This window comes from Scyliorhinus canicula, chromosome 10 (genome assembly GCF_902713615.1).
Source record: "Scyliorhinus canicula chromosome 10, sScyCan1.1, whole genome shotgun sequence".
Classification (NCBI taxonomy): domain Eukaryota; kingdom Metazoa; phylum Chordata; class Chondrichthyes; order Carcharhiniformes; family Scyliorhinidae; genus Scyliorhinus; species Scyliorhinus canicula.
Window position 1 is genome coordinate 51835876 of NC_052155.1, and position 27996 is coordinate 51863871.

General features: G+C 47.8%; 1 protein-coding gene across 3 annotated transcripts in view; it reads left to right on the forward strand.

Annotated features, from left to right (window-relative positions):
- setd2 (SET domain containing 2, histone lysine methyltransferase) overlaps positions 1-27996 on the forward strand; it is a 110640-nt gene that overhangs the window by 22785 nt on the left and 59859 nt on the right. For all 3 annotated transcript variants that reach the window (XM_038808915.1, XM_038808911.1, XM_038808912.1), the window contains exons 2-4: positions 13309-13428; positions 17053-17068; positions 18669-23326. In XM_038808915.1, the coding sequence (XP_038664843.1) occupies positions 13309-13428; positions 17053-17068; positions 18669-23326 (4794 nt within the window). The remainder of the gene's footprint in view (positions 1-13308; positions 13429-17052; positions 17069-18668; positions 23327-27996) is intronic.

Here is a 27996-nt window from a genome sequence, read left to right on the forward strand (position 1 = left end):
TGGGCACGAGCCTGGAACCGCTGGTAACGGCGCCGCTGCCGCTCCCTGTGACGAGGTATACCACGAGCCCGGTGGTAGCAGCTACCCTCAAGATTTGGGGGAAATGGAGGCGGCACGGGGGGAGGTGGGGGCCTCGATGGGGTCCCTGATACGGGGGAACCACCGGTTTGTTCCGGGGAGAATTGATGGCGGGTTCCTGAGTTGGCACAGGGCAGGTGTCAGGAGGCAGGGGGACCTGTTCATAGACGGGAAGTTTGCCAGCCTGGGTGAGCTGGAAGGGAAGTTTGGGCTTCCCCCGGGAACACCTTTAGGTACATGCAAGTAAGGGCGTTTGCCAGGCGGCAGGTGGCGGAATTCCCCCTGCTGCTGCCGCGTGCGGTCCAGGACAGGGTGCTCTCGGGGGTATGGGTTAGAGAGGGGAGGATGCCGGAAGTGTACCAGGTGATGCAGGAGGTAGACGAGGCCTCGGTGGAGGAGCTGAAGGGTAAATGGGAGGAGGAGCTGGGTGAGGAGATTGAGGAGGGGACGTTGGCGGATGCCCTAGAAAGGGTGAACTCCTCCTCTTCATGTGCGAGGCTTAGCCTCATACAGTTTAAGGTACTGCATTGGGCTCACGTGACCGGTACAAGGATGAGCCGGTTTTTTGGGAGTGAGGACAGGTGTATTAGGTGCTCTGGGGGCCCAGTAAACCATGTCCACATGTTCTGGGCATGCCCAGCGCTGGGGAAATTTTGGAAGGGTGTAGCAAGGACGGTATCGAGGGTGGTAGGATCCAGGGTCAATCCAGGCTGGGGACTTGCAATATTTGGGGTTGCAGTGGAGCCGGGAGTGCAGGAGGCGAAAGAGGCCGGTGTTCTGGCCTTTGCGTCCCTAGTAGCCCGGCGGAGGATTCTTCTTCAGTGGAAGGATGCGAGGCCCCCAAGCGTGGAGGCCTGGGTCAACGATATGGCGGGGATTATTAAATTGGAGAGGGTGAAATTTTCCCTAAGGGGGTCAGTGCAGGGGTTTTTCAGGAGATGGCAACCATTCCTAGATCTCCTGGCAGAACGGTAAAAACAAAAGGTCAGCAGCAGCAGCAACCCGGGGGGGGGGGTTGTCTGTTTTTGTTTTGGGTTGAATATCTGTTTTTTGCCAATGACGGGCGTTAATTTATTGTTTCGCTTTTGTATTTACGGCAGGGGGGCTTCTGTTTTTTTTTTGTTCTTAGAATTTTCTGTTATTTTTTTTTTTGTGAAAATTTGAATAAAAAATTGTTTTTTTAAAAAAGCCCCTCCAGAACTCCACCAGTGCCAGGCATGTCCAGAACATATGGGCGTGATTTGCTGGGCTCCCCGAGCACCTCCCACACCTGTCCTCCACCCCAAAAAACCTACTTATCCTCGCCCCCCCATCATATGCGCCCTATGAACAATTTTGAACTGTATTAGGCTGAGTCTGGCACAAGAGGAGGAGGAATTAACCCTACTCAGGGCATCAGCCCACAGATCCTCATCCAGCTCCTCCCCGAGCTTCTCCTCCCACTTGCCCTTTAACTCCTCCACCGAGGCCTCTTCCACTTCCTGCAGTTCCTGATAGATCGCCGAGACCTTGCCTTCTCCAACCCATGCGCCCGAAATTGCCCTGTCCTGAATCCTTCGTGCTGGGAGCAGCGGCAATTCCCTCACCTGCCGTCTCACAAACGCCCTTACTTGCATGTACCTAAAAGCATTCCCGGGAGTTAACCCAAATTTCTCCTCTAGCGCCCCTAGGCTCGCAAAAGTCCCATCAATGAATAGGTCCCCCATTCTTTTAATCGCTGCCTGATGCCAGCTCAGAAACACCCCCCCCCCCCCCCCCCCCCCATCCATCCTACCCGGAACAAACCTGTGGTTCTCTCGTATAGGGGTCCAGACCGAGGCCCCCACCTCGCCCCATGTCGCCTCCACTGCCCCCAGATCTTCAGAGTCGCCGCCACCACCGGACTCGTGGTGTACCTTATCGGCGGGAGCGGCAACGGTGCCGTCACCAGTGCCCCCAGACTTGTACCCACACAAGACGCCACCTCTAGCCTCTTCCATGTCACCCCCTCTCCCTCCATTACCCACTTACGGATCATCGCCACATTAGCTGCCCAATAATAGCCACATAGATTCGGCAGCGCTAGCCCCCCTCTGTCCCACTGGGAGACATTTCTAATGCTGGTTAAACTGGACTGTTTACTCTATTTTGCTCGTGGTGTGTTACTGCTGGTGCCTGCATCAATGTGGATGGCACTGGAAAGCTACCACTTATTGTGGAAAGTCCACGTTGCATCGCGAATGTCAAGGCATTACCCACACGGTACGAAGCGATCAAAGCCACCTGTAAGACCTCCAGCATCTTTGAGGCGTGGACCAGGAAAGTGGACAAAACATATTTAGCCTCGATAAACAAGGCAAAACAGGGCAGCATGGTAGCACAAGTGATTAGAACTGTGGCTTCATAGTGCCAGGGTCTCGGGTTCGATTCCCTGCTGGGTCACTGTGTGCGGTGTCTGCACCTTCTCCCTGTATCTGCGTGGGTTTTCTCTGGGTGCTCCGGTTTCCTCCCACAGTCCAAGGTGTGCAGGTTAGGTGGATTGGCCATGATAAATTGCCCTTAGTGACCAAAACACGTTAGCAGGGGTCATTGGGTTACAGGGATAGGGTGGAAGTGAGGGCTTAAGTGGGTCGGTGCAGACTCAATGGGCCGAATGGCCTCCTGCACTGTAATGTTCCATATCCATGAAAGAAAAGGGACATTGTCATCAGTACAAACAACTGGCCTGCAGAACATGAAACTATTGTGCTTTCCTCCCACACCACGACCAAACTCCCAACTAACGGATCAGGATAGATTAGGAACCTGAAAACCCCATAGCGACAGCAGCTGATACCATGTTATCAAGGCCATCAATAAGAAGCAGGCACATGATCCAACTGTTCTCAGGACCACATTCATGAAGAAGAAAGCATGGAAGACACAATTGCTAACTGATTCCATCACAGTGGGATCAAACAGGATACAACTGCATAAAGAGTTGAAAATGAAGAGGAGCAAGGTGAGGACTATCAACCCGATGATGATGAGGCACTTTTCACTCGCCTGTGTGAGGATGGCATGGAAATTCCAGCAGTGATAACCATGGAAACGTATCCAGAGTGAATGACGAAACTGACCGGTGAAGCCATCACGGATGCAGAATGTTCTTCATCCAAGGCGGCCAATGCTCCAGAAGAGTCCGCTAAACGCAGCACCCGTCTCTTTCCCTGGCTGATGCTGCAAAGGCCGTAGGATTGTTCTGGAATTTTGCAATTCAGCACAAGAATTGCGTCAACATGTTTGACTGCAGTGACGACATGATGGACTCTATCACGCATGTCTGAAGACATCATGCTCAGCAGAAAAAGATTATGTTTTTCCCGAGCTAGCTCCTAACATTTTTTCAATGCAAAGCTCCAACCTTTTAAAAGGTCAAGCTGTTGTAAAGTGTGAACATGCTGAATAAGGGCTTTTCACACATTTACTTTACTGTATTTTCAATTGGCATTTGAATGTGTTATTCTTGATATAGAGCATGTTTGTTGGCATATTGGGCTGCACAGATACACCATTCATGTGGGAATGGGGCTTCCTTGGCTGTCACAAAGCTCTCCGTGCAAATTTGTGGGAAGATTCCCTGCGATTCAGCTCATATGGATTTTACTGTAGCACAAGCTACAGGGTAGCATGGTGGTTAGCATAAATGCTTCACAGCTCCAGGGTCCCAGGTTCGATTCCCGGCTGGGTCACTGTCTGTGTGGAGTCTGCACGTCCTCCCCCTGTGTGCGTGTGGGTTTCCTCCGGGTGCTCCGGTTTCCTCCCACAGTCCAAAGATGTGCGGGTTAGGTGGATTGGCCATGCTAAATTGCCCGTAGTGTCCTAATAAAAGTAAGGTTAAGGGTTGGTTACGGGTATAGGGTGGATACGTGGGTTTGAGTAGGGTGATCATGGCTCGGCACAACATTGAGGGCCGAAGGGCCTGTTCTGTGCTGTACTGTTCTATGTTCTACAACTGTGTGGCTTTTGCGGCCTTTGCAGGGTGCGGTCAAGAGAGCTCATCATGTTGATTTGGGACTGGTCACGTATAGGCCAGACCCTACAGCGAACCCTTTGGGTGTTTATGACATCCGATACTTTACATTGATGCCAGGTTTTCTCATGAGGTTCCCCAGCCCAGCAGCACAACCACAATGTGATCGTACCCTGAATTATCAATAAATGGCAGGACCACTGTTGAGGTTTCTGAAAGATAAGAAAAGCTTGCATTTATTTTGTCTTGTCACAACCCCGGGATGTCCCAAAGTGCTTCACTGCCAATGGAAGTACTTTTGAAGTGTAGTCACTCTTGTAATGGATTGGAGTGCCAGCCTAACCATGGGAACAGAGAAGACAGGAAAAACTTTTTTTTAAATAAAGGACAATAGTTCACATTCTACACATTGGTGCCTTTTAGACCACTCTTGAAAGATTTTGAAATGAGTCATAATCAGTGTAGCTCAGAAGGCCTGTGAGAGTACACACTGCTCGGTCGTGTACATCTGGTAACTAAGGCAACAGACAGCCTGCTGGAGCTGAATCAACTCTTAAACTGTCGGGCGGGAAACGCTATTTTCATGGACTGCTAATCCCTCTCCGTTTTATTCAGTTTGTTTTTGGGAGTTGTCATTTTTTTTTAAAATTCCAATGCCTTTGTTGCATAAGGGCAAATGCAGCAGAACAATGTGTACGGAGGAGGGGGGGTGGGGGAAGAGGTGTTTCTTGCCCCAACCTTTAAGGTTCTCCGCTCCTCCTCTCTACAACTTCCTTGAGCGCATTTAGGTGTGGGGCTTGTCAAAGTGGAGAGAAATGTGAGAGAGACCAGGTTTGACTGGATGAGATGCTATCCAATTATTTTCTTAACACTCTTTGGTTGTCCTTGTCCCCAGAAGGTGTGAATGAGTATCCTCACACTCCATGGAGATTTATGTGAATTAAGGGGACAATGCACAGGGTGATGAATTGTCTGACAGACCGTGATATCACACCCTCCATCTTTCTACAAACCAATAGGATGTTTAATCATGTACAACAGCAGCATTTGTTTAGGATCTCACAACCTCTGTGATGAGAGCGCATGAGAGTCCCACTAAATATCAACCCAAATTGTCAGAACTGTATAAAGTGATGTTTAAGCCCAGTCTTCTGACTCGAGTGGAAGTGAGTCAAAGGCTAGCTCCAGTTGGATCCCTTTTAGCATCATATATTCCGACTGACACTTATTCAGGGCCAGTGGTAGGAAACATGAAAACCCTTTTTCCCCAACCCGTTTTATTTTATCTCCTCTTCGCCTGAGGTGCCAATGTTCCAAAGAACATTGGATGCCCCTGAGTACTTTAACCAATTGGCCAGTACTCTTGGCCAAGCCTAGGCAGAGGCTATCCATTGAGTGGAAAAGGAGTTTGCATTTATCTAGAGCCTTGCATGTCTTCAGGATGTGCCAAAATGCTTCACAGCAACTTAGCTGTTTTCAGGTCTCAATTGCTTTACAGATAAATCGGAAAGGAGTAGGTTGTGATGAGAATAACTATAGGCTTCAGGATAACATAATGATGTCATGGGCAGAAGCATGGGAGATGAAGTTCATTGCAGAGTGAAGAGATTCACTTTGGAAGAACTAATGGTAATACAGCTTACTTTTTTCTGAATTGTGTGAACGAATAGAACTTCATTTATGTCCATATACATAAATCTTTAAAGATGGTGGGTTAAATTGATCGTATCCGTGAATTCCAATGGATTTGCGTAGAGGGAAGACTTGCCCGAGCTGGCTCCTGCTAGGATACTGTTCTTTTTGCCCAGTTTCTGAGGGTGTTTTTGTTTTAAAAATGCACTAATTTAATGGAATGAGGCACCTACATAGAGGAAATGCCCAGGAAGACCAGGGGGAAAATATCTGAAAGCAGAAGTTCGTCGACTGAATCGGAGGCTTCTCTGGGTTTGTGGTAGAGAAAATGGCAGAAGCAACTTGTGTGACTCCGGCTACTTCACTCACGGCCGATATACTTACCGGCACCTTGGCGGAATTTTCGGAGCAACGGTGGGTAATGTCGGGGGAACTCCGCGAGTCGATAGAACAGGCCCAGGCTGCCATTCGGTTGGCGTTGGGGAGTGCTAACGAATCGGTAAAACCGCATGGTGCTGTGATACGAGGCACAGTGACCAGATTGCCTCTCTGGAAGCGGAGATGTCTCTGGTGGCTGAGGCGAATACAGCGCTGAAGGCCAAAGTGGATGATTTGGAGAATCGTGCGAGATGGGGAAATATCCGAATTGTGGGGTTGCCAGAGGGGATGGAAAGCCCAACTCCCACAGAGTATTTTGTAAAGATATTTGGGAAGATGGTGAGGGAGGTGAGACTCTCAACTGGAAACTCCGACAGAAGCCCCATCCCAACCAATCACCCCAAGCAGTAATTGTGAAATTTCACAGCTTCCAAGAAAAGTGCGGGTCCTGGGATAGGCAAAGGAGCATCATTACAAGAAATGGGCAGGCCACGCCATCAGGCTTTATATGGAGCAGACCTGACCGAAGTGGGTGGCGTTAAACAAGGCCAAAGCTGCCCTGTATAAAAGTGGAGTTCGGCTTGGAGTGGTGAACCTGGTACGGCTGGGAGTGACTTTTGAAGTTAAAGACTATTTTTGATCCACAGAAGAAAGCAGATTCTTTTGGAAAACAAAATATGGGCCAGATGCAGGTTGATTGGGGTTTTTGAGGCTCTTTTAGCTTTTGGGGGCTGGCATTTGGATATGTGGAGTTGTTGGGCTTCGTTTTTATGTGGGTTGAATGTTTTGCAAGTTGGACTTGGGTGGGGGGGGGTTTACTTCTGTGGGGGGGGCTTTGATCTTTTTGTTACAATTGTTGTGAAAATACATAGCTTCTTGTTGGAGTACTATGTTTTAAGGGGTTTTTATACTTTTGTGTCCTTTTTCTCTTAGCATTTTCTTCACTCTGGGCTAAAGCCGCCCTACTAGCTGAAGAGTTGGCCAACAGGAAGAGTTGGTGCGGGTGACTGCAGCTCATTATATTAGTTTAGTTTTAGATAATGAGCGTGGTATTTTTCTTCTGTTTGGGGTTAGGTTTATTGGAAGCAAGTTTTAGTGCTTTTTGTTTGCCTTACTGTTTTTTTTGTATGTATATTTCGGTGTGGTATTGTTTGAGGCGGGAGGAGAGGGGTAGGGATATTTTGCTGACGGTGACTGCAGATTTTTCTTTCTGTCGTCTTGCTAATGGGTTTTGCGGTCATCTTGGGTGGACCTGGTTGCTGTACTTTCTGTGGAACTGTTGGATCAATCCCTCTTGATGAAAATGGCTGACTCCAGACCCCCTCTTCAGTGCCAGAACTGGAGGTGATTGTTTCCTTGGATGTGGTAAAGGCATTTGAGTGGGTGGAGTGGGGATATCTCAGAGGTTCATGGGAGGTTTGGATTTGGCCAAGAGCTCGAACCCTGGATTTGTTTGTGTATAGGACTCCCACTGCTAGTGTTTGCACAAATGCTTTGAACCCAGGCTACTTTCTGTGAATAGGAGCACGAGGCTGCGATGTCCATTGCCTCCACTCCTATTTGCTTATCAGTAGAACCACTTGCAATTGCGCTGAGGTCTTCCAGCAAGTGGAGGGGGATAAATCTGAGAGGGCAGAAGTGCCCTCGTATGCGGATGATCTGCTTCTAAACCAGGGGCTGGTTTAGCTCACCAAGCTAAATCGCTGGCTTTTAAAGCAGACCAAGCAGGCCAGCAGCACGGTTCGATTCCCGTACCAGCCTCCCCGGACAGGCGCCGGAATGTGGCGACTCGGGGCTTTTCACAGTAACTTCATTGAAGCCTACTCGTGACAATAAGCGATTTTCATTTCATTTCTTTATGTTACGGGACCAGTATCTACTATGGATGAGATAATGAAGCTACTTAGGAGTATTGGCCCCTTCTCTGGGTATAAGTTGAATTTGGACAAGAACGAATCCTTCCCGGTTATCTCGCTGGGGGAAGGAGCCGGAGATGTTGCCTTTTCGCCTTTCCAGCTCTAGCTTTTGTTATTTAGGAATTTGTGTGGCCCATGATTGGGCCTCGCTCTATAAAATAAATTGCACTACTCAGGTCATTGGAATCAAATCTGACTTACAGAAGTGGGATAACCTCCACGGGCAGGGTTAGACTATTAAGATGAATGTGCTCCCGAGATTTTTATTTTATTTATTATTCAGTGTCTCCCCACTTTTCTCCCCAAGTCCTTCTTTGTCATAATTAACAAATCAGTGTCCTTGCTGTACTTTCTATGGAACTGTTGGATAATCCCTCTTGATGGAAATGGTTGATTCCAGATTTTCGGAGGGGATGGGGGGGGCTGCTGTTTGTCCATGACAAATAAATTGGAAGAGTCGGGCTGGTAAGAACGCAAGGATCCATAGGGCAATCCTCCAGAGCAATTGACAGTAAGGAGGTTTAACATTGGATGCCCAATAATAAAATAACAAATTAGATAATGTGGAGAATGTACTGGGGTCATTTAGTGATCCGAGTTCTGTATGGGGGCAGATGGAGGTGGGTTCCTATAAGGGCATCAGTAACAGCATCATTGCCGTCCTCTCCTGCAAGAGTTTCCTCGAATACAGTAGTGTTGTCCACCCTGAGAATCTGGAAGTAGTTCAGGCAGCATTTTAAATTTAGCTCCATGTCTTTGCTGGCCCCTATCTGCAGTAATCACCTCTGCCAGCTGGTTTAGACTCGATGTTGGTCATGGGGGAGAGGTTTGGGAACTTGTTGGAGGGAAGGTTTGCCAGTTTTGAGGGGCTGTCAAAACAATTCCAAATCCCTGGGAGCAATCTGTTTAGATATTTTCAGATTCACAAATCTTTTACTTAAGGATTTTCCTCTTCTCCTTTGGCGTCAGCGTCCTGTCCTCCCTGTTGAAGAGGATTTTGTCTTTGGCTGTGTCTGGTGGGGGTGTGTTTCGGGTATTTACGGCCAGATCCTATCTTCAGAGTCTGCCCCGTTGAATGAGGTAAAGATGAAATGGACGGTGAATTGGGTCCTATTCTAGATGACGAGGTGTGGAGCGAAGCTCTTCGCAGGGTCGACTCCACGTCCTCTTGTGCTCGGCTTAGTCTGATCCAGTTCAAGGTGGTGCACAGAGTTCATCTGACCAATGCGAGGGTGAGCATTTTACCATCTGGCTTGGGGGACAGGTATGAGCATTGTTCAATGGGGCCGGCAACCACACTCGCGTGTTCTGATCCTGTCCCAAGTTAGTGAGCTTCTGGGTCTCCATCTGTAGCACCATGTCAGAGATACTTAATGTTGACCTGGAGCCATGTCCATTGGTGGCCATTTTCAGGATATCAGACTCACTGGTGCTGCAGATGGGAGTGGAGGCAGATGTCCTTGCCTTTGCCTCGTTAATAGCCCGGAGATGAGTTCTGCTTGGGTGGGGGTCTTCTCATAGAATTGTAGAATCCCTACAGTGCGGAAGGAGGCCATTCCATATATATGAGAGCTTAACTCCGAATGTCTTCACTGCCTTTAGGGAGGGAGTGACCGTAGGAATGTGGAGTGACCGTAGGAATGTGGACAAGGGTAGTGTGGCAGCCAAGAAGAAAAGTGTGCTCCTCCAGCTCATGTAAAGTGTGAACTGGTGGAGAAGAAATCATCCCTCTTATCAGTAACTGCAGATAGTCCTATTCCAATGAAGTACAGTTAGTACAGTTGTATATGGGCCCTTGCCATATACGAGGGTGGCACAGTGGTTAGCATTGCTGCCTCACAGCGCCAGGGACCCGGGTTCAATTCCCACCTTCGATGACTGTGGAATTTGCACTTTATCCCCGTGCCTGCATGGGTTTCATCCCGGTACCCTGCCCCCCCCCCTCACATTCCAACGATGTGCAGGTTAAGTGGGGTTACAGGGATAGGACGTAGGAATGGGCCTAGCTTAGGGTGTTCTTTCTGAGGGTTGGTGCAGACTTGTTTTGGCCAAATGGCCTCTTTCTGCACTGTAGGAATTCCATGGTACGAAAAGGAAGGCTGGAGTTAATAAGCTATTCGTAGTATTGAGCAAGGCATGTTGCCAAGGTAGGAGAACTTCCATTGGAACGGTGGCAGCAAAATTTTGTAATGCTTGCCTGAGAAGTAGTCAACCATGGCTCTGTGATGGCACTTTCCTCTCTCCCCTCTCGGACGGTCATGTGTTCAAGACCCACAACCGGAGACTTGAGCTGAAAACCCAGGGTGACTGTTCAGCTCAGTCCTGAACGAATGTTGCACTGCTCGAGTGCCAACTTTTGGGTGAAACATTAAACCTGTCTGCCTTCTCGAGAGAACATACTCGATCCATGGCATGATTTGAAAAAACAGCAGGGAAGTTCTTTTGGTGCCCCTGCCAATATTTACCCCTCAATCAGCAGCACCTAAAACAGATGATTTAGTCACTTATGTTTATGTGCTCCTGCTGTGCACAAGTTGACTGCGCATGTCCAGCACTTCATTAGCTGTGAAGCACTTTGGGATATCTAAAGAACATCGCTGAAAATGCAAGATTCCGTGGTATCCCATGTTTGTGGGGTCTAGGTAATAATTGACCATGGTACCCCTTTGCAGATTAATTGTTATTCCGAGGTCCTCGCAGGTAGATGAAAGGGAAGAGAACAGGATCTTTATCCTCATCCTTGCCAATTCAATGTGCTGAAGGTCTGCCTTCACCCAAAGCATATCCGCAATCCCAAATGATAATGGGATTCAAACACAGGATGTACTGTGTAACCAATGTTACCAATGAAGATCCTCCACTTCATCTTACTAACTTATTCAATGAGAACTTATCAGCACTTTTAAATCTGTTGGAAGTTACAGATAATAAATATTCCTTTTAAAAAAAAAAACGAAAATTAATTTGCTTCTGGAAAGTCGTTAGAACCCTTGATAAATAGAAAAGTCTGGACTTAAAAATATGTTGCATTAAATAATCTTTATTGTCACAAGTAGGCTTACATCAACATTGCAATGAAGTCACTGTGAAAGCCCCTAGTCATCACATTCCTGCGCCTGTTCGGGTACACAGAGGGAGAATTCAGAATGTCCAGATTACCTAACAGCACATCTTTCGGGACTTGTGGGAGGAAACCGGAGGAAACCCACGCAGACACGGGGAGCAGGTGCAGACTCCACACACAGTGACCCAAGCTGGAATAAAGATGCACGGTCCATAATTACAGCTAGGGGAGGCCATCCATCCATCCAGCGAGATCCTGCAGTCATTCTGTCGCAAGACCCAATTCTCGAGTGGTTTCGGAAATTTTGCCTGCACCATTATCTGGGAGTTTTATCTGGGAGTGTTGGCCACCCCATGTGAAGAAGAATTTTCTGATGTCAGTCTTCTGTTTACTTTCTACGAGTTTGAGCCCCAGAGTTTGAGTAGCCAATTTACTGGTTCCCATTTTGATTGAACACGTGCACTCAAGTGAAGCAGAACCTGGTATGGGTTGGGTTCACAATGGTCAAACCTGTTCAACTGAATGGGCTTTGTTGTGGATTTCCTTGGCTGGGTAATGGCACAACTCAGTAATGGTGACGAGACTATTGGCTCAGAGCCTTGACGATGTGGGTTAACATAAGAGGAGATAGTAAAATTCACAGAGCTCTGGTGGTAGTGATTACAGAGTGACGGTGTGACAGAGTAAAATTTGAGATCTGAAACTCGTGTCGTAAACCTAAATAAAGTACCACTGCAGTGGTAGTGGGCGGCACGGTGGCACAGTGGGTTAGCACTGCTGCCTCTCAGCTCCAGGGACCCGGGTTCAATTCCGGGAGAAATTTGAGTACGAGAGAAAAGCAACAAGAAAGCTAATAGCAGACAGTAAAAAGCCTCTACAAGTACATGATTGAGTGGTGGCAGTGAGCATTGGTTGAGATCTGGAATGCGCTGACGGGGAGCGAGGTGGAGGCACGTTCAATGGAGGCTTTCAGGAGGAGATTGGATTTTGGTTATCTGAATAGGGAGAATACGCAGGGTTACAGGGAGAAGGAGGGGGAGTGGCACCGGGTAAATAGCTTGTTCGACGAGCTAGCACAGATACGACAAACCCGAATGGCCTCCTCCTGTGTTGGAATAATTCTGTGGTTTTAGAGGGTGAGATTGGGGAATTAATTTTGGGAAATGAGGAAACGGCAGAGACTATTAACATGTATTTTGTAGCTGTCTTCACAGTGGAAGACACAAAACATCCCAAGAACAGTAGAAAAGTGGGAGGGAGCAACTTGAAATAATTGTGATCAGCAGAGGAGAAAGTCAGCCGTTACTCCTGCTAGTTTTCCTGGTGCAAGTCCCCTAGACTTGGCAACCTAGGGTGTTAAAGGGAGATAGTTAAAGGGAGACTGGTTGTAATCTTGGAGAATTCCCCAGATTTGGGAAAGGTCCCATCGGGTTGGAAAAAAACAAATTAACATTATTCAAGAAAAGAGGGAGACGGAAAGCGGGAAACGCTAGACTAGTTAGTCTAACATCTGTCACGGGGAAAATGCTGAAATCCATTTTCACTGGGAAACCAAAGGGAGAGGTGAGAGTACAGTGAGGATATGGAGAGCGAGACAACTTGATAGGGTAGATGCTGGGAGGATATTTATTCTCGTGGAGGGGGGATGGAAGCCGTTTAAGACAGATGAAGAGGAATTTCTTTTGTATATGGATGTCACTAGACTTAAATCTTCTCTTCACCAGAGGGCAGTGCTGGCTGGGTCGGATATATTTGAGGCTGAGTTAGGCAGGCCCAGGGAGTGGTGGGTTATGCGAGACAGGCAGCAAAGTGGAGTTAAGGCCACAATCGGATCAGCCAAGGTCATAGTGATGGTGGATCAATCTCAGTGTGCTGAATATTCTACTCCTGCTCCAATGTTTTCCGAACCGTTGTTCTAAAACCACATCCTTTTAGTTTTTAATCCCCATGTGCCCTGGGTTTCGAACAACAATGTCCAGGAGATTAGTCCTCAAAATTCCTGGAGACTTCAGTGCAATGCTGGAGGAATGGCAAACCCTTTCTTTATCCATGTGGCTCCTGTGTGGGGTAAGGAGGCTATGACCCCCAACACGTGTGGTTTGTGTCAATGAGGTAATGTCTTGCACGGGGCTTTAGCTAGGAGATTAATGAAGAGGGTGTGTAATGCCAGTTCCACTGAAATGTTCAATTTGTCTGATTTTAAACCATTGATAAAATAACTTTCCCCATCTTTCTATTTCTACCCCTAGGGCCCCTGCACCTCCTCACCCGCTGCCATCTGCGAGGGAAGGTTGGACGGAACTACAGATGTCGCCTGGACCATCGACGCATCTCCAAGTTCAGTCCACAGGAGATACACTTGCTGTGGGGTGAGATGGACAACTCTCTCGCTCGCTCGGTCCCTCTCCCTCTCTCGCTCCCACTCTCGCTCCCTCTCTCTCTCGCACCCTCTCTCGCACCCTCTCTCGCACCTCTCTCGCACCCTCTCTCGCACCCTCTCTCGCACCCCCTCTCGCACCCCCTCTCGCACCCCCTCTCGCACCCCCTCTCGCTCCCTCACTCGCTCCCTCCCTCTCTCGCTCCCTCCCTCTCTCGCTCCCTCCCTCCTCTCGCTCCCTCCCTCTCTCGCTCCCTCCCTCTCTCGCTCCCTCCCTCTCTCGCTCCCTCCCTCTCTCGCTCCCTCCCTCTCTCGCTCCCTCCCTCTCTCGCTCCCTCCCTCTCTCGCTCCCTCCCTCTCTCGCTCCCTCCCTCTCTCGCTCCCTCCCTCTCTCGCTCCCTCCCTCTCTCGCTCCCTCCCTCTCTCGCTCCCTCCCTCTCTCGCTCCCTCCCTCTCTCGCTTCCCTCCCTCTCTCGCTTCCCTCCCTCTCTCGCTCCCTCCCTCTCTCGCTCCCTCCCTCTCTCGCTCCCTCCCTCTCTCGCTCCCTCCCTCTCTCGCTCCCTCCCTCTCCTCGCTCCCTCCCTCTCTCGCTCCCTCCCTCTCTCGCTCCCTCCCTCTCTCGCTCCCTCCCTCCCTCGCTCCCTCCCTCCCTCGCTCCCTCCCTCTCTCGCTCCCTCCCTCTCTCGCACCCTCTCTAGCTCCCTCTCTAGCTCCCTCTCTAGCTCCCTCTCTCGCTCCCTCTCTCGCACCCTCCCTCTCTCGCACCCTCCCTCTCTCGCACCCTCTCTAGCTCCCTCTCTAGCTCCCTCTCTAGCTCCCTCTCTCGCTCCCTCTCTCGCACCCTCCCTCTCTCGCACCCTCCCTCTCTCGCACCCTCTCTAGCTCCCTCTCTAGCTCCCTCTCTCGCACCCTCTCTCGCACCCTCTCTCGCTCCCTCTCTCGCTCCCTCTCTCGCTCTCCCTCTCTCGCCCCCTCTCTCGCCCCCCTCTCTCGCCCCCTCTCTCGCCCCCTCTCTCGCCCCCCTCTCTCGCCCCCTCTCTCGCCCCCTCTCTCGCCCCCCCTCTCGCCCCCTCTCTCGCCCCCTCTCTCGCCCCCTCTCTCGCCCCCTCGCTCGCCCCCCTCCCCTCGCTCGCCCCTCTCTCGCCCCCTCTCTCGCCCCCTCTCTCGCCCCTCTCTCGCCCCCCTCTCTCGCCCCTCTCTCGCCCCCTCTCTCGCCCCCTCGCTCGCCCCCTCGCTCGCCCCCTCGCTCGCCCCCTCGCTCGCCCCCTCGCTCGCCCCCTCGCTCGCCCCTCGCTCGCCCCTCCCTCTTGCACCCTCGCTCGCTCCCTCCCTCTTGCACCCTCGCTTGCTCCCTCCCTCTTGCTCCTCCATCTCCTCTCCCTCTCTTGCGCTCTCTCTCTCTCTCTTACGCTCTCTCTCTCTCGTGCTCTTTCTCTCTCTCTCGCGCTCTCACTTTCTTTCTTTATTTCTTTCTCTCTCTTTCTCTCTCTCTTTCTCTCTCTCTTTCTCTCTTTCTCTCTCTCTCTCTCTCTCTCTTTCTCTCTTTCTCTCTTTCTCTCTTCTCTCTCTTTCTCTCTTTCTCTCTTTCTCCCTTTCTCTCTTTCTCTCTTTCTCTCTCTCTCTCTCTTTCTCTCTCTCTCTCTCTCTTTCTCTCTCTCGTGCTCTTTCTCTCTCTCTCTCGTCCTCTTTCTTTCTCTCTCTCTTTCTCTTCTCCCCTCTCTCCCCTCCCCACTATCTCTTGCTTTCCAGGCAGTTTCAACCGAGACATCCTAATGGATTTAGATTATTTGTGTATCTCAAAAGAAAGAATGTGCAGGGCTGAAGGTGATGAAGTAGTACGAGGTGAATTGCTTTTTCAGAGAGCCAGCATAAACACAATATCCCAAAGGGTTACTTTCTCTGCTATTGTGTTTTCTGCTCATTTTTCCTTTCCTTTCCCTTGGAATATCTTTTGCTCTTTCGCTCTCTTTCTGTGGTTTTCACTCTTGCTTCCCCTCTCTTGCTTTCTCTCACACATTATCCCCTGTGCCCTGCTTCCCCTCACCCCCTCGCTTATGCCCGCGCCCCCCCACATTTCCCAAACTCTTGGCTTCACCGCCAACTCCCCTCTCACTCTCGGTTTCTCCACCCCTCCCTGCCCCTGCAGTCTTGGAATCCCACTCCCTCTCTTGTGTTCCCTTGCCATCCTACGCTGTCACCCTCTCGCCTTTGCTCGTCCTCGCACCCTCGTGTTGCCTCGCCCGCACGCTCACTCTCCCACTCACGCAGGCTCACCCATTTTCGTCTGCGTGCCCGTGCCTGCTCGAACTGTGCTGTGCCCGCCTGGGCGCTGCCCCCCCCCGTCTCTCCCGCCCAGGCGCTCCCCGTCTCTGACGGCAACCCCTCCCCCAGCATGCACTCCCCGTCTCTATCTCCCCCCCCCCCCCCCCCCCTTCCAATGCACTTCCCATCACTGACGCTCCCCGCCTCTCATGTCCCCCTCGGAAGTGCTCACTTTCTCTCGCGCCTCTCCAGATGTGCTCCCCATCAAGTCCACTACCTGAATCCCACTCTCTTTCCCCGTCTCCCGCACCCATCCCATTTAACAGTTAAACTGCGCTTACCAATAAAATGAAACACTTCAACTCTTAAATGTTGTCTTTTTTTCTCCAATCAAGTTAAACCCATTCTCTGGTCAAAATCCACTTTTAGATACAATTAGCAAACACAGGAATACTTGCCTCAAGGATAAGTCTTGGAAAAACTGCTTTGAGGGAAAGGGAGATCCTCCAGGAAACAGCCTGTAGATTCCTGCCTGTGCCAAACTACTGTTTAACTTCCCAGAATTTGGCAAAAATCTCCTGTTCACAGCAAAATCTAAACTGACATTCAAAAGCTGACTAGCTCCTCCCCATTAGTTACAGCATCTCTATCTCATTAATTGTGTTATGACCATCTTACGAAGGCTAACCACAACCCCATAATTATCAAAACCCCATGGGAATCTTTTTTTATAAACAAATTTCTATTAGCCCTATTTAGGTAAGCACTATACATGGTTGGAATGAATGATGATCTCATTTTTATGCTACTTTAATTATTCCTTCTGTAGCCACAGTGTCTGTCTGACTTTTAAACCTGAAGTTTTAGAACCCTTACTGCGGTAGATATATGTACACACTAACCCAGGCTTTCTGAAATTCTTACATTCATCACAGTGACATAATTATTTCCCATCTCTAATTTCCCTCAGGTGGTGGTGCTTGACCACTGCCTTGAACCATTGCTGACTTTGGCATTTAAGAGAACAGTTAAGAGTCAGCTACTTTCATGTTGGACTGGAGCCCCATGTTGTTCAAACCAGGTTAGGATGACAAGTTTCCTTTTCTGACGCACATTTAGAGAATCAGTTGTATTTGTTGCTCCAGTACCACACCACTGTACCTCTAGAGCTGCCAGAAGATATGGGAGGGTAGGCGCTTTCTGGAGAGCAAGGCCAACGTGCCGTCCATATGTGGTTATGATGTAGCTGTCATTGTCTCATTGTTGCTCCTTGATTTTTATTAGATCAAGCTTCTAATCTTGTGCTTATTTTCTTTTTTTTCTCTCTCATGGCCTGCCTGGTCACCTGCAACAGAGAAGACGAGAATGCAGTAAGATTTACTTGATGTTTGATTGACTGTTATTTAATCCTAGTGCGGGGAAAAAGAGAGGAATTTGTTTTGACTGTTCATTGAAAATATTCGGTCAATTTTGAGCTTTAGCCTAATTCAGATTCCCGGCTCCAGTGGGATTTGATCGATATCTGGGATATGTTTCAACTTTTTTGGGTGGATATTATCCTGGAGGGTTCCTTGCTTTTTGAGCACATGTCTGATGTGCCAGTTACCACCTCGGGCGTGAACGGGTGCAGATTCATTGCTAAGTAAAGCTCCCTCTACACAGTCCCATCAAATGCTGCCACAGGTACAGCATGCGTTCATAGCTGAGTAAAGCCCCTCTCCACTCCCAGGGAAGGTACAGCATGGCGTAGATACATAGTAAAGCTCAACCTATATCACCCCTTCCAACACATCCAGGGCAGATGCAGAACAGATTTGATACCCAGTAAAGCTTCCCTCCACACTGTCTCAACTAGTAGGGTTGCCAAACAAAGTGAAATAGGTCCAGTGAAGTACCTGAACTGTTGAAGAAACTTTTTAATTTATGGCATGCTTTGTCAGAAATATTTTTTAAATCCTGGTGCATTAAGTTACTTTTCAAGTACAGCAAGTGTAGGGAATTGCAGCAGTCAATTTGTGTCCATCAAGGTCCCATTAACATCAGTGGGGTGAATCACTGGTTAATAATTGTTTTTTTTTAATGTTGTGTTTGAGGGAAGAATGTTGTCCAGGACCCTGGAAAACCTCTTCTCTAAAATTGTGCATTGGAATATTTATCATTATATGAGAGGACAAATTAACTTTGGCTTAATGTCTTAATGAAAGACAGCACCTCTGATCATACAGCAATCGCTCAGTGTTCACTGGTGTGTTGGCTTGGATTATGTGTTCAAGTGTTGGAGTGAGATTTGAAGAGACAACCTTCTGATTCTGAAGAGAGTCTTCCCCTGCATTAGAGTTGCATTTTCCATTTTCCACACACCCATCCCATGGCCTCTGATGGAGATTGCTGGTATACTGATGATTACGTCAGTCCTTGGTACAGCATCAACTCTTGATTTTTATGTTTATTAAAAATAATACTTAAATGGTCCCAGGTTCTGTCCATGGCCTGTGCAGGATGAATTGATCTCAGCTGGAAGAGCAGTGGGAAACTTAAACTTCCTTTAAAACCCCGCTTAACAGATGGGTAAATATGCCACAATTTGCCACCTTGATTGGCTATCCCAATACCCCATGCCCCAGCTCGTAAAGTCAACTCGCTGTTGTCGTTCTTCCACCAATGCTTTTGAGTTCCTCGGCTAATTGATCAGTCTTCATGTCACAGTCTTGATAATGGGCGACTGTGGGATGCAGCACTGCTGTACGCAATCCTGTTCTTTGCCAACGTCCTCCTACACCCATTTTTCTGACTGGAATGGTCGCCAGTTAGCTATTCCGAGCAGGAGCCCTCCTGACAATAAGAGTAATGAGGCTGGTAAAGTCATCACAAACTGAGAGCTATGGGTTGCCCTGTTCTTGCATTTATTAAAGACCTTTATTGACATGCGTTAAGATCTAATATACTAAAGTTTGTGTCATGCCATTTCAGGTCAAAGTGGAGAATCCATCGGTGTTGAGTGTTCTCAAGGGGCAAGTGACAAAAGGCTGTAGTCGCTTTCTACCCAAGGGCACCAAAGCGAAAGTCAACCTGGAGGACCAAGGACGACAGAAAGTTTCTTTTACCTTCAATGTAACAAAGACCTTACGAAATAGGTTCCAAAGTGCCATTGGGACTGAGCCAGACGAAGTCAAGATCCCTCCACTGACGTTGCCTCCGATTTCAGTGAAAGGGAGCCAGGACAGTAAAAGTGACTCTGACTCCGCCGACGCTACAGAGACCACTACCTCACCGCCCAAATCCAAGGTCGAGTGGAGTAAGGTGCATTTCAAGAAGAAGCACCTCAACGATGCAGCCAAACCTGCGGGTCTGCCGGACAGGGAACTGTGCAGCTCGTCGCTCGAGGAACCTGTGGATGCAGCCGTGAAGAAGGATTGTACAGGTGGAACTGATACTGTGACAAAGGTGGCGGCTGAGCGGATGTCATCAAATCCGAATCTCAGTACATCCCACATTGGGAAGGGGGATAACTTGGAAGAGTTTACGAATGTCTCTTCATCGTCTTCTGAGAACGATGAGCTGAGGAAGGTTACTCAAGGAGATGAAGCAGTACAAGCACAATCTGCTGGCTCAGAATCCGAGGGGGATTCGTTAAGGAAGTCGCAGGAAATGCGAAACACTGAATCCGACAGAGATGTTAAGAAAAATCCAATTACTTCCAAAGTCGACGAAGTTGAAAAGGTTTCCTCTCATTCAAAATCTGAGCGAGACAAAAGGAGCAGCGGCCGTTCCAAGTCTGACCGAGATTTGAGAAGGACATCCTCCCGCTCAAAGTATGCAAGAGAGGAAAGAGTCAGTTCTTCTCGTTCCCGCTCCGACAGAGACTCCAGAGTACCCTCCTCTTACTCAAAATCAGACCGTTCACGGACCTCTTATTACCGTGATAAGGACCGAGGGTATCGCCGAAGCTCACCTTACTCGGAAAGGAGCAAATCTTCCCGTTCCAAATTGGGGCCTGATTTAAGAGACGTTTCCTCTTGTTCAGATTCGGAAGAAGATTCTAGAAGGTATCATCCCAGGTCAAATGACTTGAGAAGGGCTCCGCTGTGTTCTAAATCCTACAGAGACTCGAGGAAATACCAATCGCGATCAGATCGAGATCTGAGGGCAACTTCGTCCTGCTCCGAGTCAGAACGGGAGATTAAAAGGACTAAATCTCATCCTAAATCAGATAGAATGTGCAGAATGTCCTGTTACGAGTCAGAAAGCTCTAAGATTAATTCCCCTGAACCAGAATCCGATTCCAGGAAAATGTCCAAATCGGACAGTCACCCGAAGACCTCTTCATTTCAGTCAAAGGTGTCTTGTCATAAACCAGAGGTAGTTAAAACAAACTTGCCTGACCTGGAATGGGACTGCAAGAAAATTGCCAAATCCGATGATCTTTCGAGGACAAGTTCATCTCATTCCAAACCTGTAACCTCCTTCCATGAAGTAGCGGCAAAGAAGGACCCCCCCGAGCCAGAAGTGGACTCGAAATGTTTTAAGCAGGGCAGTAATTCAAGGGCACTTCCATCTCATTCCAAGTTATCCACTTGTGGAATAGAAGCAGATGTGGGAGATTGCTCAGAGCTGGAATCGGATTCCAAGAGCGGTCACAATCCAGATATTAATTCAAGGCTATCGCCATTACATTCTAAATCAACCACTTATTGTGAAATGGAGGTAGTTAAAATTGAGTCTTCCGAATCAGAATTGGACTCGTGGTCTAAAAGTATGTCTGACCAGAATCCAATGGTAACCCCACCTCATTCTAAGCCAACTACTTGCTATGAAATGGAAGTAGTTGAAACAGACTTTGCAGAATCAGAATTAGACCCATGGACTAACAGTAGGTTGGACAAGAACTCGATTGTAACCCAATCCCATTCGAAATCAACTACTTGCTATGAAATGGAAGTAGTTAAAATGGAGCCTTCTCAACCAGAACCTGAATTGGACTACTGGGAAAAGTGTAAGTTAGATCGGAAGTCGCGGATAACTGCATCTAGTTCGAGGTCCTGTAAAGTGAGGACTTTGCGTTCTTGTGCACCTGGCAATGAATTAAAGAGTACTTCATGCTCTGAGTCAGAGGATGAATTGCGAGAGGTTCCTGAACTGCACACATCAGGAACAATGCAAACGGTTTCTAGATCAGATGAGATTTGTTCCTCATTTGACCACCAATCGGACAATTACGTAAGCACCTCACCATATTCTACATGCGACTTACCGAGGGCTTTTTGCCACTCCAGATTTGCTGTGGAAATAGCCGGGCCTTCACCTGGTTCTAGATTAGATGGAGCTTTGACAAAGGTTTCATCTTGCTCAGAATCAGAGGAAGACCAGGGATCTTCGCCTCATTGCAAGGCTGATTTGACAGTTTCATGTCATTCTCTATCAAATGAATTGCTGTCCTTGCCCACTTTCACGGCTAAGGATTTGAAAACCTCACCTCATCCCGACTCACACGAGACAAGGTCTTTGGCCCACCCAAAACTGGAGGAATTCAGCCCTTGGCACTACACCAAGACAGAGGAGATTTTGGCCTGTCCCAAACTAGACAAGGCTGCGTCCGTGCCCTGCTCTAATTTGGATACAACAAGGACTATTTCAGTCGATGTTAAGTGTTGTACGAGAGAGGCAAAGCATATCGGTGAAAGTTCGACAGAAAATAGGGATGTGGATAGTCAAAGAGAACAACACATCAGTGAAGTAGATGGGGCTGAATCGAAGCACGGCAGACTGTTTCACAATTGCAAAAGTAAACCAAACGTAGTTCCTGGCAACCAGAATTGGGATTCATTTGAGAAAGTTATATTGTACACAGATTTGCCGAGCCACCTTGCTTCTGAAAGCTGGGAGTCTTCAGAAGTAAAGACCCAAAATCCGTCAACAAATAACGAAGAGACCTCTTTCACTGCCAGGCCAGATAGTTCTGTTAAAGTGGAGTCCGAGCATTCAATGGAAATCTCAGAAGATGAGGAAGAGACTGATGACGAGATGGCTGCTGAGGGCCCACTGCCTTTGAACACTGCCAACCTGCCATGCTCAAATGAAGCAGAGCACAGTTTCCAGAATTACAAAACCAAATCTGATTGTGACAGCAGCTGTATGAAGGCAGAATGCAACAGTGTGAACTCTGAAAATGAAGAATGTTTAGAGGTTGCCAAGAGCAGCAGCGAGAGTGAGGAAAGTGAAACTAGCTCCGATTCCGATGACAGCGGGGTCCCCAGGAACCGTCTGCAATCCGTTATCATAGTTCCTAAGAATTCGACGTTAACGCTGGAAAACAGTCAGTCATCCTCTCCTTCATCCTCCTCCCCCTCCTCCAGAAGCAATCGTCAGGAAAAGAAGCAATCCAGCGGCGAAGGAGGTAAACGAGAAGCAAACGAGAAACCCAGTCAGGAACACGAGCGAAACAGTGTCCAATTTGGAAGTGCCCCCCAGGAGTTTATTGCTGGCTGGCCCAAGGGTGGTGATGAAGTTCAGGGCAGCCAGTTATCCTCTCCCAAAGCAGTAGAAGAGCAGACGCAGGCTTCTTCAAGCCAGCTTTCCCCTATTGGCGAGACCTGCAAAAGCAGCAAGCAGCAGTTGCTGAGCGACAAGGCAGACAGTACCAGTCAGCCCGATCGGTTTTCGCCAGACCAAAATCGGCTCCCTTTGGCAGATGAAAAATCTGGCTCGACAGAGGCAGCTCAACAGAGTGCAGACAGATTGGGGGAAAGGCACCAGCATCCACTCAAAAGCTACTCAGACAGTCTTGCCACTGGAGAAAGCATTGCTCAACCGTCTGGAGGACTGGAGAAAAACCAAGGCGAGAAGCCAGACAGCGGACAGGCCATCCCTTGGTTACAGCCGCAGGCTCGAGATCAAGGCTCGTTTCATAGCCCAAAGTTTGTCGATAGCCTCGACTGGGACTTCTCTCAGTCAGAGAAGCCAAGCAGCAGTTGTCAACAGCCAGACAGCAGTTACGGATTGAGATATGGCTATCGAACGGAGGAGGCCGATTTAGGCGAAAGGAGTAGTTGCTGGCAAGCTAGTAGAATCAATTACTGGGATCCGCGGTTACAGTCCAAATCAGCGTTGTACAGCAGCTACCAACTGAGTCAAGACATATCTGGCTCAGATGTTCAAGGGCAGGTGCAGCCGGACTCTATGACCGATGACTTTGCCATCTACAATAGCTGGGAGACTGTGTCCCGTGACCCACGAACTGTTGCCAAAGGTGTCAGCTCTCTACAAGCTCATGAGATAACCAGCAATTCCAGTAAGGGGACCACTCTGGTGCTAAAGGCCAGTGACTCCACAGCGGACAAGGAGCCGAGGGCCAAAGGATTGGAGAAAAAGTTAGATGAGCGGGGGGAGTCCCAGAAGCCACAGCACGAGGAGGTGGACACTGATTTGGAAAGTGACACTGACACACGGGACTGTGAGCAAGTGAACACTGAGCCTGATCCCCATCCCATGATGTCCTGCAAGAAATGGGTCACGATAGTCTGCAAGATGGAAGAGTTCAAAAGCACTCAGTGCTGGAAGGAACGATCAAAACTGGGGTTCATGCCCCCTTACTTTGAGCTAATTGAAGAGAACTTGTATCTGACAGAGAGGTAACTACTTTTAAGCACTTTGTTCTTCAATGATTTAATTACATGATAATGGAGTATTTGGAGTTCTTAGTGGAGGTTGTACCAAACCTTTATAAATCATTGGTTGGGTCTCAGCAGGGGAACTGTGTTCAATTCTGGACACTACACCTTTGGAAGGATGTCAAGAACTTGGCGATGATGCAGGCGAGATTTGTCAGAATGGTACCAGAGCTGGGGCAGTACAGTGGCGCAGTGATTAGCACAGCTGCCTCACAGCGCCGAAGTCCCAGGTTCGATCCCAGCTCTGGGTCACTGTCCGTGTGGAGTTTGCACATTCTCCCCGTGTTTACATGGGTTTCGCCCCCACAACCCAAAGATGTGCAGAGTAGGTGGATAGGCCACGGCTAAATTGCCCTTTAATTGGAAAAAATGAATTGAGTGCTCTAAATTTATTTAAAAAAAGGAATGGTACCAGAGCTGTGGGATGGAGAGGCATAGCTGGCTTGTTCACCTGTGAGCATAAAACTGGGAGATTTAACTGTGGTGCTCAACATGGTGAGGAGTTTTGAGAAGCGGATGAGGGAAATCACCGGCTGACGGGTAATTAGAGGACACCAATTTCAGATCGGTGGCAGAAGAATCAGAGGGGAGATGAAAATGATTATTACACAGGAGTAATGAAGGCCTGAAGGAGTGATGGAGGCAGAGATAATAGTAATATTCAAAAGCAAACAAAATGTATACTTGGGAAGGAAGATATTTATAGCGTTATTAGCAAAGAACTAATGGAACTAGTTGGATAACCTATTGAACGAGTCAGCAGGGACATGATGGACTGAATGGCCTTGTGTGGTTTATGATTCTTAGTGAAGGGTGACACAGGATAGTTATTTGAATTTTACCACCAGTAAATGGAAAAAGAGGCAGATACTCGGAACTGAGGAAGAGCCTTTGACCTTCAACAAGATTTGCAAATGACATCAAGCTAGGTAGCACTGTAAACTGTGTAGATGAAAATATAAAGTTACAAAGAGATATCCATCGACTAAGTGAATGGGCAAAACTGTCGCGCAAATGGATTTCAGTATAGGCCAATATAAAGTCATGCACTTTGGACCTTAAAAGGATAGGGTACTTCCAAAATTGTGAAAAGGGTAGAAACAGTGGTGGTGCAAAAGTGACATGTGGGGGACTAGTTAGACAGATCATTAAAATGTCACAAACAGATACAGAAAATAATCAAAAAGGCTGCCGGAATTCTGACCTTAATATCTAAAGGACTGAAATGCAAGGAGGTCAAAGTCACACTTCAGCTGTAAAAAGCACAGTTCGACTATACCTGGAAACTGTGAGCAGTTGTGGGTGCCACACCTTGGGAAGGATAAATTGGCCTTGAGAGTGCAGCCTAGATTTATTAAAATGATACCTGGATTCCAAGTGTTAGATTTCGAGGAGAGAGTAAACAAACTAAGATTGTAGTCCTTCGAATTTAGATGGTTGAAGGGTGATTTATTAATGATTTAGATGAGGGAACAAAATGTAATATCTCCAAATTTACAGATGACACAAAGCTGGGTGGAGGGTGAGCTGTGAGGAGGGTACAGAGATCCTTCTGTGTGATTTGGACAAGTTGAGTGAGTGGGCAAATGAATGGCAGATGCAGTATCATTTGGATAAATGTGAGGTTATCCACTTTGGTGGCAAAAACTAGAAGGCAGATTATTATCTGAATGGCCATAAATTAAGAGAGGGAAATGTGCAACGAGCAGCGTCTGGTGTCCTCGTATACCAGCCGCTGAAGATAGCCATGCTGGTAGAGCAGGTGGCAAAGAAGACAAATGGTATATTGGCCTTCATAGCAAATGGATTCAAATACAGGAGCAGGGATGTTTGCTGCATTTATACAGGGCCTTGATGAGCCCACAACTGGAATATTGTGGGCAGTTTAGATCTCCTTACCTGTGGAAGGATGTTCTTTTTGTAGAGGGAGTACTGAAGAGGCTTACCAGACTGATTCCTGCGATGGTGGGACTGATATATGAGGAGAGATTGAGTTGTTTAGGATTATATTTGCTGGAGCTCAGAAGAATGAGGGGGGGGGCATCTCACAGAAACCTATAAAATTAGGTTAGCACTGTTGTAGGTTGGCACGGTTAGCACTGTTGCTTCACAGCACCAGGGTCCCAGGTTCGATTCCCGGCTTGGGTCACTGTCTGTGCAGAGTCTGCACGCTCATCCCGTGTCTGCAAGGGTTTCCTCCGGGTGCTCCGGTTTCCTCCCACAAGCCCTGAAAGACGTGCTGTTAGGTGAATTGGACATTCTGAATTCTCCCTCTGTGCACCCGAACAGGTGCCGAATGTGACGACTAGGGGCTTTTCATAGGAACTTCATTGCAGTGTTAATGTAAGCCTACTTGCAACAATAAAGATTATTATTAATTCTAACAATGAAGATGAAAGAAGGATGTTCCTGATGCTGGGACTGTCCAGAACCAAGGGTCACAATCTGAGAATACATTTAGTAAAGAGTTGAGGATAAATTTCTTCACCCAGAGAGTGATGGGCCTGTGGAATTTGTTACCACAGGAAGTAATTAAGACCAAAACATTGTACGTTTTCAAGAAGCAGTTAGATACAGCATTTGGAGTGAAGGGGATCAAAGGATCTGGGGGGAAGGCAGCATCAGGATTGTGAGTTGGATGATCAGGCATGAACATAATGAATGGCGGAACAGACTCGAAGGGCTGAATGGCCTCCTGCTCCTATTGTCTATGTATCTATGATTTGATTGGAGTTTTCAAGATATTGAGGGCAACTGATAAGGTAGATGTAATATGATCCCCATAGAGAAGATAACTTTGGAAAAGATATTTGGATTTCCAGTGACTGACTAGAAGGATCCACAAAAGGTTTCAAGTTTTAAGACTCTTACTGTAGAAAGCAACATTAACAAGGCACTATATTTTGTAGGCCACTTGAACTCTACACCCCAGATAGGTTAGTGATACAGAGCAAGGTCAACAGCGCGGGTTCAATTCCGGTACCGGCTGAGGTTATTCATGAAGAATGAGCAATAAATGCTGGCCTAACCAGTGATGCCCACATCCCATGAAAAAATAAATAACAAGAAAAAACACAGGTTCTACTGTCCCTTTCAGATAGATATGACAGATCCAATGGCACAATTCGAGGAAGAGCTTGGCCCTCGCCTGAGGTGTGGTGGCCTTCAGGTTAAGTCACCATCAGTCAGGTCTCCCCCCTCAAGGGGGGAAAGCCTATGGTCATCTGGTCCTATGGTGACTACTTTTACTTAACAATAAAGGCAGCATTTTCTCTTCCTTCCCGACGTACGGTTTGCATTGTCTGTATAGCATGCAAGAAACAATACTTTTCACTGTATACTAATACATGTGACAATAAATCAAATCAATCAAAATCAAGACTGGCTGCCTCTGTCTCTCCCCCTCACCCTTGCTCACTCAGATTTTCGCAGACAGACTTGTCTGTAAGGTTCAGGCGTATCTTAAAACCTGCAACCCAATAGCACAATGGCTTTTACAAATGTAATGGCATTACATTTCCTCTTTCCATTGCAACGTGAATCATATAGGCCTTGTATCCAGGTAGAAATGTTATTACCTATTCTCTACACGCCCAACTACATTCTACCTTAGCATTCAATAGAGAGCTTAAAATATAACCATTTACAAAACCTGACATTCTCAATACCTCCCTGTAAAACCTATACACTGACAGTCATGCACATCCAACACAGATGCTCTTACTTTTATCTACATGTGACCATAAAACACTTTTGTCACCCATGAAGTAGTGAAAGGTAGTAATTCATTTTTATTCATGCGATGTGGGCATCGCTGGCAAGGGCAGTATTTATTGTCCATCTCACATTGCCCTGAGAAGATAGTAGTGGTCCTTCCCCTTCAAGCCATTGTGGCGTTAACAGCTGATCAGGTTTCCTTCACCTCGGGTCCATCCTAGTGCCATCCCACATTCCCAAGTATATGCATAACTTGGCTTGGTTGGATTTGAACTTGCACTCTGTTCTGGTAACCCAGTACCATATCTGTAACTCTGCCACATCATGAAGCACCTCTGTACCCTCCTCTTACACAACATTGAAGTACATGGTTTAAGTTGTGACTTCCCCTGTACTATCGCCGTACAAAACCCTAAATATAGCCTAGTGACTGAAATATAACAGAAAGGATAGAACTTGTGTTTATGCAGCACCTTTCATGACCTCCCAACATCCCAAAGCGCTTTCCAATCAATGAAGTACTTTTGAAAGATGGCCAGTTGACGAGCAGTCAATCTGTGCACAGTGAAGCCTCACAAACATCAATGGGAGGACGAGTAGATGGATAATAAGTATTAACCTGGGACATCAGGGTGAGAACCCGTGCTCTTCCTCGAATATTGCCATTGGATCTTCCATATCTATCGGAAAGGGAAAGCAATACCTTTGCTTTTTCTTGTTATTCGTCCATGGGGTGTGTGCGGCGCTGCCTAAGGGCAGCATTTATCCCCCTTTTGAAAGGTGGGGAGTGAGCAGCTGCAGTCCATGTTGTGTAGGTCCACCCAGAGTGTCGTTAGCAAGGGAGGTCCTGTTTGCTGCCTCGCATTTTGCAATATCCCTTTGTACTGCACCCTGGTATCAATCTGGATTACATG